This window comes from Desmodus rotundus, chromosome 11 (assembly GCF_022682495.2).
Source record: "Desmodus rotundus isolate HL8 chromosome 11, HLdesRot8A.1, whole genome shotgun sequence".
NCBI lineage: Eukaryota > Metazoa > Chordata > Mammalia > Chiroptera > Phyllostomidae > Desmodus > Desmodus rotundus.
In genome coordinates this window covers 87,638,172-87,649,380 of record NC_071397.1, presented here as the reverse complement: position 1 = coordinate 87,649,380, position 11,209 = coordinate 87,638,172, and the positions used below count along the sequence as shown (strand labels likewise).

Sequence of the window (11,209 nt, the reverse complement as noted above, 5' to 3'; positions counted from 1 at the left end):
TGCTGAAAATTACACTCATAGAACGCCATCTGAAATTGTTTCATTTTTCCTATTGTAGGGCTGTCTTGTTTGTTTTGGTTTTTACTTGACTGTTTATAGGCACATTACTCATAATAGCGCGGTTAGCTGAAACTCCAGAATTCCCATGACTTCCTCGAAATTACATTTCCCCCATCTCATACTGCTTAATTGACTTCTGTCATAAATTCAGGAGCTGATGTTTTTAAATAACAAACTTTGTCTCGTGAGTTCACAAAATGATTTGAGTTTTTAGTCTCTCCACTTTCCGGGCTAACCTCCTGGCTCTGTCTCGTATGTATTATCTGGAGTGAGGCGTCCCTTTTCTATTGCATTTTTGGGAAGGAGTTGGGGTTTCCTCAGGTGAAAAATAAGGACAACGAGAGCACCTACCTGAGCACTCCCCCAGGAGGACACCATGTCATTCCTTCGTCAACAGATTTTTGGCTTACTTTTCAAAACATGGGAATCGACCTAATACTAGCACATCCAACTGGCTTTCAGTCTTTCTCTTGCAAGGTTATAAAAGATTTTCTCAAATACTTTACTGAAATCGTGGCTTGCCAAAAATGATGGTTTGTAGCATTATTTGAACTAAATGAGCAAAACATTTAGTTCAGTGAGTCCATGAATCTGTGATTCTAATAATCTAATATCCCTCCTCCAAACAATAAGTAAAAGAAAGCAGCACTTAAAGGAAATGAGTGGCAAGGCTTATTAGTGGCATCTATGCCGATTCCTGGTGACCACACATTCTTTCCTAACACACAGAAGGTCTCTTTTTGGTCACTTATCTACAGCCGAGAATGGTCATAAATCTTGCTTCAGGTCTTTAGCTTCTAAAAACAATGTTCCCCCTCAATTAAGACATTCACTGATCTCCATTTTCCTGGTAACTTCTCACGAGATGCATGATGTGACCTCGAGATCATGGGTCAAATTACACGTGCCTGGGGAAGTAGACTCAGCAGCATCTGAAGGACCTGGGTAGCTTTCCCATCTAACTCAGAATGCAGGCTCTAGTGCACTGTCAATAATGACCATTCCACACTTTCTAGTTTGCAGGGCCATTTTCTGATGAGCATGGAAAGCAGAAAGTGCCGACAAGGTGAGGCCTTTCTGTCTCTATTAATATTATACCTCCTCCCTCAGTCTGCCCACAGCTTTGAAAGCTCTTAGTCCCATAGTGCACTTTCCACAAGCTTCCTTTCCCCTCCCTTCTGTCGCCTGCCTGGCCTGTCCTCATAGGCCCATGCTACACTTACTCTTATTACTTTAATTGCTGACACATCTTCCTTCTCTTTGCTCCAGCATTCTAAGATCTCACCACAGAAGACTGCTTAGAAAGCCATGGGCAGCGCAAGGTCGGGTACGGTGTGCAAAATTACAAAAGTGCAAGAAGAGAGAAAGTTTGCAAACACCCTTAGGGCTCCTGAAGAACTCTACCCACTTAGGTTGTTGCCACTTGTTGTGCTAATTTCTATTCCGAACTTTTTAAGAATTTGAGGCAGCGTTACTGCTACATAACTGGCAATCCATTAAATCTAGTTTTGAATAAGAAAACTGAGACACCGGGGCCAAGGGTTTTTGACCTTAGTGTGGAAGCGTTTTGTTCCAAGGAAGTTTTAGTCACAGTCAGCCTTGACTGGAGTGAGCGGCCTTGAGGATCCCAGCCGCTGGCATGAGAGGATGTTTTATGGCATCAACCCCCCTCATTCCTCCCGCTCTCACACACGCAGACCCATGTGAGCATGCCCAGGTCACAAACACCTGTGCCTTCTTCCTTACACGTCAGCATCTGAAAAGCTGTTTCCACTACAAAAACTCCTGCACGTAATCCCGACGGGGCTGACTCATAGGAGACGCTGTGAGTCCCCAGGAAGACAAACACTAAGGTCTGAATTCCAAGCTCAGCACTTTTCCAGGCGAGAGCCCAAGAGAAACTAATTTCTCTTCTGAGCCTCAGAAGCGCATCTATAGCATAAGAAAAATGACAAATACCTTGCCTGGTTGTCCTGAAAAACAGAGATAATGTTTGAACAGGGCCTGGTACAGAGTTGGGGTGCAATAAATGGTAGCTATTAATACTAAGATCTATAAAACTAAGTGCTTTGTGACCACGATTACCTCCATAAAAGAGTTACCACTTCCAAACTCGGGTGTTTATTCCCATCAGAGACTCCACAGGAATAAGCAAGGGGGACTACATGTCTGCATAAGGGTGTTAATGCTGCCACCATTCATGCCTATCATAAAACGTTCAAAAGTGACTGATTTAAAAATAACTGTTAGAGGAGCTGCTACTTAGGATATCTCTAACTAGAACTGACAGAATTCAGCTCAGCTCGAGGAAAACAAGTACAATAAAGGAGGGAAAGCCCAACCGAAACAATGCCTGCGGGCAGCATCACACACCTGCCCCTAGGGCCACACCAGAGGGGTGGGAAGGGTAGCTAAGATCAATACTAACTGCGGGGTGCGGGAGGGGGAGGGGGCAGGAAATGGGGAGCTCTGCTCGCCCTCCAGTGTCTCTGCTGTCCCTGGAAGGGACACATTGTGTCAATCCACTGGTGATAATGTTTCCTGTGATTCAGAAAGAGCACACATTTGTTCATCCTCCATTCTATCACAGAGCAAAGAGGTTACGGAGAAAGTGAAAGCAGCCTCTGTCCAGTTGAAGGCCACTGAGCTGATGGGCCCTGAGCGCCTCCTTAATGCTTTCTCCACCTCCGTCCACTTGCAGAATATGAACATATTCACTGAATCAATGACTATATGAACATATATATTAAGTTAGGTGATTTCTAATGTTCTATCCTCTTTGGGGGACCTCAGTCCTTTGAAAGCTTGTTAGTAAATTTCTAAAATAAATGTTATTTCACATGCAAAAAAAAATGTGAACTGCATTATTTGTAACAGCCAAATATGGAAGCAACTCAAGTGCCCATCAATACATGAGTGGATAAAAAAAACTGTGGTACATGTACACAAGGTATTCATTCATAAGAAAGAGTGAAATCTTATCTTCTGCGGCAGCGTGGATGGACCTACGGCTATGGGAAATAAATTAGATAGAGAAAGACAAATAGCCTATGACTTCACTTATATGTGGAGTCTAAAGAACAAAGCAAACAAGCAAACAAAACACAAACAGACTCCGACACAGAGAACAGACTGATGGTTGCCAGAGAGGAGGGGATTGAGGGACAGGGTGAAAAAGGCAAAGGAATTAAGAAGCACAAATTGGTAGTTACAGAATAGTCACAAGGATGTAAATTGCAGCATAGGGAAGATAGTCAATAATGTCGTAATAGCTATGTGTGGGGTCAGATGGGTGCTTGAAATACCAGGGGGACACTTTGTAAACTATATGATTGTCTAACCACTAGGCTGTACACCTGACACTAATACAGAATAATACTGAATGTAAACTGTAATTGAAAATTGTTTTAATACTGTAATAAAAAATGTAAACTGTAAGTAGTATCTAGCGGCCATTTCTCACTCCTATTCTCACTCCCAAAGGATTATTAGTATGATAGTTTTGAAAAGCAAAGTAGCAAACACTGTAGATTAGTAGGGCCCAAATTCTACGCTGACCGTTACTGCTCAAAAGCGCTGGTCTGTAGCTTTGGGATGGGTGACACCTGCTGCTGAGGTCACTGAAACAATTCTTTACCCTGTCACAGCCCACCTCCCAGCCCAGCCGAGTCCCTGAGCTGAGGGTGGCGAAAATTGGAAGCTTGGCAATGCTGGATGTAAGGCAGTAAGATTCCAAGGCACACAACTACCTCTCAGGGTCTTTGTTTACAGCTAAATTCTTGGCACTTCATTGTGCTCCTCCCCCACTCTGTTGGAACGTCCACGGTTTTTGAAGCAGTTCGTTTCTAACCCAGGACATAGGCAAACAGAATTGAGAAACCAGAATTAAAACAGTAATAAGGTAATAGGGTTTCTATTTTGTTTGGTTTTATTATGTTCTTTAACCTTAAGAACACTCTTTAAAAGTGTTACCTCGTTTAGTAAGGAAGACCAGCCACGGCATTGCTACGACATGTCCTCATCTGAAACTAGCTGGGTTCTTAAATCTAAAGTTGAGAATGCCTCAACACTCCCTTTAGTGAAGTAAAATGTATTCAGAGTGAGGGGGAAAAAACCTTAGAAGATAATTATATCAATTATCCGTTACCTAGAAAGAGTTAAATCAGCCGCACTGCCATAGGGCATATCACTCTTAGAAAGTAGTTACCATTGTGTGTTTTACCCTAAAATGACTTCCCAAGTAATTTCAAACCCTGGTTCTGCACGTCTCAGAGCCCCAGCACACGCCCTCCCTCGCTCGGGGTCAGGGGACAGCACGCAGTCTGTTCGGCGTGCGTGAGGAGAGGTGTGTGACTGCAGAGGGGCCCTGCCCGTTAGGGGAATGAGGCATTTAGGTTTTGGAGATCCAGCCCCATCAGAGATGCTACAATAGGGTAAGATGTCTGACGGTACCTCCAAAGTAGTGACATTCACACCTGCGTCCTTGCTGTAGGCCAGACAAGGTTCCTATCCTCGAAGAGCCCATGCGCTGGGCTCATTGAGGAGAGACGAGCAGGTGCAGCCATAATAAAGGCAGGACTGAGACAGCGTTAGTGTGAAGGTGCAGTTTGCAGGGGAGGGGAGGCAGCCGTGGGTGGGGTGGCAAACAAGACTGAAGCCTGCCTGTAGAAGAAGCTCACTCTTAAAGGATGCACATGGCCCTGACCAGTGTGGCCCAGTGCGTTGGGCTTTGCCTGCAAAGCAAATGGTCACTGGTTCAATTCCCAGTCAGGGCACATACCTGGGTTGTGGGTTCAGCCCCCAGTTGGGCAGCGTACCAGAGGCAACTGACTGATGTTTCTCTCTCACATCAGCGTTTCCCTTTCTTTCTCCCACCCTCCCCCCATCCCTTCCCCTCTCTCTAAAAATAAATAAATAAAAGCTTTTACATAAATAAATGCATACATATATACATACATATATACATAGCAAGCATGAGAAGAGGGGGATATAAATTTCTAGCAAGTTGGTGACATTTCCAGAGAAAGGCAATTGTCCAGTGTGGTCTTGGTGACCCCATACTGTCTCCCCACCCAACTCAGCTCACAGGAGCAAATGCAGGCAGGGCTTCAGGGGCAAGAGAGAGGCAGGAGCTCAGAGCTAGTTGGGAAAACACTTCATATTACCATGGCAAAGACAACAGAATATACTTTCCAGAAGTGTAACTCTGGCACCACGGGGACACTGAGTTCAAGAGGGAAGAGATCAGAAGCAGCAGACTGATTTCAAAGGTAGGGAGATTGTCAGGGCAGAGGTCACGTGACGATGTGAACACAGCCGGGAGGGGCTGGAGGAGGGGCCCCAAGAGGCTAGAGAGGTGGTGAACTTAAGGCCGAGTTTTGTGTGGGCCTCGGGGATGGTTTCATCATCCTGCAGTTACACCTCAGTGCAGGAGATCTTGAAAAGCAGAAAGGAAATAACAGGAAATGTCTTTCAGCCCCTGAATCCAAAGGTATTATTGCTGGGGATAGGAGTTTATAATATTTAATCCCCATAACTCATAAGAAAATCTTGTCAGTAAAATCAATAATTTTTTTTCAAATTACCATTTTCATGTATTTTTTAGATGTTTTGGTGCCTGGAAGGAGTGGGAGGACTTTCCATGAGGTAATTTTAAGTGCACCAATTAACATTTTAACTGTTAATTATAGGAACTGAGGTCATTACTTTGACATGGAATAGATTTTTCTATTAAACTTAAGAACACATTTGGCCATAACACTGTGCAAAAGAAACCAGCCGTGCAGACAAAGGAAACGTAGGTACACGAGGAAAACGCTATTTGCCGACCGATCACAGACAACTGAAATCTGCAAACACCAAATAATGTAATCGCCTTACGCGTATTGTAGGGTGGTGGGGAAAGTAAGCAATGGCTAGGAAAATACCTTCAAGTTTAAATGTGCTGAGCCGGTGAAAGGCATCATTATTTAGAGTAATGGAAATGCACACTCCAAGCTCACGCATTTGAATAATGTCTATTTAAATGCCCCTCATGACGTTCCAATATCATTTATTTCTATCAGGGTGGGAGAAAAACGATTAGAATCGTGAAATTCATAAACTATTTTTTTCCTTTGACTATGTTAACCTCCAGCAAGAATCATTGTTAATGTTCGCTGCCTCCGGGAAAGGAAGTGGTGCTGGGGAAGACAGAGCGCTCTCAGAGCCTGCTCTGAGTACTTCCCTATTACTCAAGTTCTCCAATGAGCATTGTTCATCTATTACTGATGTAATTAAAAATGCATTTTAAAAATAAACAAGTCATCCTCTGTGTTCCTAAGAAAACTCACTGTAAATTGGAATCGAATCAAAAACCTACTGTGCCTCACTGCTTACAGACAAATAGAACTTAAATGCCTAAAACACTATAAATCAGGGAATTAAAAGAGGGAAAAGAAGGCTAATCTCAAAAGGAATATTGATTGTAATTATCTTTGGAGGGGAGAATTAAAAGCTTTCCTAAGTGAATTGTAAGTAGTTAAGTAACAACCAATTCATTCCAAGCAAATAAAGAAGTAAAAGTGTTCTTCAGAATTTAAAAGTGCATATTTCAATTTAAAAAAAAACATCGCACAATTAGAGAATACAGACACTGTCAGCAATCTTGTAGCTAGGACACGAAAAGTACACTAAAAACAACTGGACGTTACAAATCTGCTACCTACCTCAACAATAGTAAAAAACCTACCCGATGAATGTGTTTGACATGGAATATTTCCAGTGGAAATAAATTCGGCGCGCGCTCACACTGGCCACTCTTAGAGCCTGAATTTGCTACATTACTAACAACTCACTAAAGCCTAAAGCCGGATTACCATAAGCGCAGGACTCTCTTTTGTGTTTTGAGAACATTTATTATCTTTAAATTCCACATTAACATATTGGCACAGGTGGAGCTAACCCTATTACACACTTTTAAGTCTCGAAAGGAGATTAACCTTTGGGTTAATCTTCACCTGTAAATTTCCCTAACTACATCTCAGATTTAAACTTGAAAACAAAGCAATGATCTTTTGAAAAAATGGAAAAGATTTAATCCGGCATTGTTCAACCTTGGCACTATTGACATTTTGGGCCCCCAAAATTTTTGTGATGGGCTGCTCTATGCTCTGTAGGATGTCACCTGGCACCTGGGTCCCAAAAGCACCCTCCCTTTCCCCCACATTCGTGACAAACAAAAATCTCTCCAAACAGTAAGAAATGTCCTCTAAGGATGCAAAATCACCCCTGGCAGAGAACCACAGATAATCCAATGCTTGGATGCTAACCCAAAATTTTAGAATCAGGAATAAGGGTAATTCTGGTTTGTAAAGTTGGAATGAATTAGAACGGAACACAGACCAGGGGAGGTGGATCCACTCACAATGTTAAATGAGTCAGAACTATCGAGCTACATACAACACACTTGTCTTCAACATTAATTCTAATGAGAACTCAGTATAGAACTGCAACTTACACTGAGAGAAAACCACCTCCTTCCACAGGCACCACACACTCACACGCACCCCTCCGGCCATCTCTGCCTCCTCCAGGTCACTGACTGGGCCTGCCCAGTGGTTCCTGGGCTAAAGAGCTTCCCTCCAAGTCCAGTGGCCGCCACGATCCATCCTTCTGGATCCTTTCCCACTCGTGTGGACAGCCTACCCACCCTCTTCTACCGCAGGGCCTCTGATTTTAGTTTTTAAAACATCATTTGCATCATTTTTTCTTTATTTTCAATCTTCTCTTTTTTTTTTTAGCAATATCTTTAACACAAATTCTCTTGGGACCTAAATCCAAACACCCTGCACATACATAATCTCTTATACATGTTCTCTTGAGATCACAACACATAAATTTCCCTGTCCAAACCTAGTACTGGTCTCATTTCAGCCACTGAGAAATATTTATGGCGTGCCCTCTCTGAGTCAGGCTGCTTCAGAAGTACATCCTGGGATACATAAGTGCATAAAAAACATACCCAAAAGACCAAGGTAAGGAGGCTGTGGGAGGACAGGCAGCCTGCAGGGAGGGAGTGGGATGGGGCCGTTCTTCATCCAGACCATTCCTATTGCAAAGCCAGGTGATCTGGAAACTCCACTTCTCTGACTTCCCCGCAGGTAGCGTTAAAGTTCTGGCTGTCTTACCCGACGCTGACTTTTACCGCTTTCTCCTTATGTCTTCACATTTACCCTGTCCTCTGGGACGTCACTATTGCTCCTTCACCTATAGACATTTTCAGATGAAGATCCTGTTTCTGAATTTTCGCGAACCTCGAAGTACCTGCTTTTCCAAACTGACATTGTCTGTTGAGGGTCTAGTTCAGATTTTTTCACCTTCAAATGTCTAAATCCTTTTTTTAAAAAACCAGCTTCAAAGACTCAGCTCTCTGCTACTACCCGGGTCACGGGTACCACTCTGAGTTACCACTGCGATCCAGTCACCGCTTCTGCATCCCCAAAACATTATTTTGACCATTTTAAAGCAATTTTCTTTTACCTTTGTGCTCTCCAGCACATTCCAAGTATGTCTTTGGGAAGCAAGTTATAAATCCCAACTTAAGTACATAACAAATGTAGGACTAGAGACAATGCAAAATACTCAAATAATAGATATTTGAATCTTACATGATAACGACTATTTCACCCTGTAATAAACTTAAACCCCTCACAGCTCTGAATTTACCTCAAACGTCCTTAGTTTGGGGATAACTTCTTTAAGCAAATGCAGATCTTTGGAAACCTTGGCCTTTACTCTGTTCCACTTTCCTTGGACATCGTTGAATTCTTGACTACACATTTGTTCTACATCTGGAGAAACGGTTTTCTCTAAAGCCTGTGTTTCTTCTGCAAGTTTATGTAATGTAGGTTTTTGGCTCTCAAGGATTTCATCAAGGGCCTGGAAAAAAATGTTAAGAGATTAACAATATGCACACAGAGGTAATAACATATGCTATAAAAAAAAAGTAAACTTTTACAATGCATTTGATCAAAACACTGTGTAAAACTCACTTAAAAAAATAAGCACAATCAAAAACATTAAAGCTTTCCCTGCATAAGCTGTACGTGGGCCACACGTAATACGTTCTCCACACTAAAGACCTCTGTAAGGACACACCCAGTGAGGGCCACGTGTGCAGGGCTCACGGGGGATCCGTTGTATCTGATGACATGGTTCAGAGCCCTATGTCTCAAGTGACCAGGGAAGTATTTTTGTTCAACACGGGAAAAGAACAGCACATCAATTCAAATATATTGTTCATTTTATTAAAGATAGTTTAGTAGATTATAAAAAGGGTGAGAATTTTAAGCTCATCACAACAGGAGAAAAATATGGGTTTCGCTCCATTAAAACATTTAATATAACTATCTTTTCTTCTAGCTAAAGTGCTACATTATAGTAACTAATCTTCAAATTGTAAGAAATTTTTGACCAGTTATGACCAAAAGTGACTAATATTTTTTAAATGGTTGAAAAAAATATTTCAAAATAGGTGCTATATGAGAAATGACTAGATTTCCAAGAGCTAAAATATGTCACCTTTTTTTCTTGCAGGGCCTTCTCCACCTTTGCAAGATCATTCAAGACATCCAAAGACACCTGGGCCTTATTTTCTGAATCAGTTAGCGTATCTTTTAGTGTTTTCAACGTTTCCAAATATGCATGTCCAGGTTGGCTCTTCATTTCTGTTGATTTAAAAATACTTAGTTTGAGAAAACAGTACTAGAAACCTAATATTATTACATAGAACATTAATATTCTGTATATAATAAGTGAATTCAAATACATAAGAGGTTAGACTCCATAATTAAAACTTAACAGGGTCTCTGTTAGTTACTGAAATCATCCCACTGGCATCTCTGAGTGGCAGACAGTGACGTCATTCCTGCGGATGTCGATGTTTGAAATATTAACTAACCCACTGTCATTTATCTTCATTCTGTCATGAGGGAATGTCTCTCTGAAGATGACACTACAATGTCCCTTTTATCTCATACAACCTCTTTTTCCCTAGTAGCTTCACAAAGAATAAAAGAAAACAAAGAGCCCTTCAGCCAGTCTTCCTCTAGGCTTGAGCGGGTGGAGAAACTGCCATCCAGAGCGGTGGACATTGTACAGGAACCCCATAGCCGGGCTGCCACCAGTGCTGAAGAAATGACCGCAAAAGCCAACTGGAATAAAGTCTACATCACCCCCACTGTAAAACCCACAGACAAGCAACACCAGTGTGGAAAGGAAGCAAGCTTATTTGAAGCACCAAGTGATGAAACTGATAGTATCATGAGTTAAACTAGCAGCATTATTCACAACAGGCAAAAGGTGGGACAACCCAAATGCCTATCGACAGATAAATGGATACACAAAATGTGGTGCATACACACAGTGGAATATCACTCAGCCTTAAAAAGGAAGGGGATTTGAACACATGCTATAACGTAGATGAACTCAGAGAATCTTACACTAAGTGACATAAGCCAGTCACGAGAAAGCGAACACTGTATGATTCCACTTCTGAGTAATCTAGAGTAGTCAAGCCCACTGAAACAGAAGGAGAAGGGCGGCTGCCAGGGGCTGCCGGGAAGGAGAAGTGGAGAACCCCAGTTTAACGCGTGTAGCTGCGGCTGTACACGATGAAGAGAGCCCTGGAGGGGAGTGGAGGCTCAACAGCGCGAGTGTACCGAGCGCTACCGCGCCGTGCCCTTACAATGGTTACAGTGGTAACGCGGACGCCATACGTGTTTTACCATGCTTCAAGCCAAAACATAAATGGGATTTTTTAAGAAATGAAATATTTTAATTGCTGATTGATTCTTGTCAAAAGTGAAAGCATATTTTGTAACAGTAAACTTAAAAAGAGGTGCTTTCAAATATCTCACATTCTAGGTTAAAGGCATTCAATGCAGGAAGAGCACGGTGTCCAAAGGCCTTTGCAGAAGAAAGGCCACGTGACAGACTTGCTCGCCAATACAAGGTCCACGACCGCGCAGCTGAGGGCACAGCTCAGTGTACAGCTCTCTCACACGCACTGCCCATAACAGCACCTAACACAACAGCACTCCCGACTTAAACAACAGCCTGGGAGAAAGCAAATGTAACAGCTGAGGGATGAGTTCTCAAAACTTTTAAA

The 11,209-nt window shown here is 42.5% G+C and overlaps 1 protein-coding gene across 8 annotated transcripts in view; it reads right to left on the bottom strand.

Moving 5' to 3' along the window:
* The window catches only part of UTRN (utrophin), a 448,258-nt gene that overhangs the window by 296,311 nt on the left and 140,738 nt on the right, over positions 1–11,209 (bottom strand). For all 8 annotated transcript variants that reach the window (XM_053914383.2, XM_024551943.4, XM_053914384.2 and 5 more), the window contains 2 exons: positions 9,622–9,767; positions 8,767–8,979 (listed from right to left, as the gene is read on the bottom strand). In XM_053914383.2, the coding sequence (XP_053770358.1) occupies positions 8,767–8,979; positions 9,622–9,767 (359 nt within the window). The remainder of the gene's footprint in view (positions 1–8,766; positions 8,980–9,621; positions 9,768–11,209) is intronic.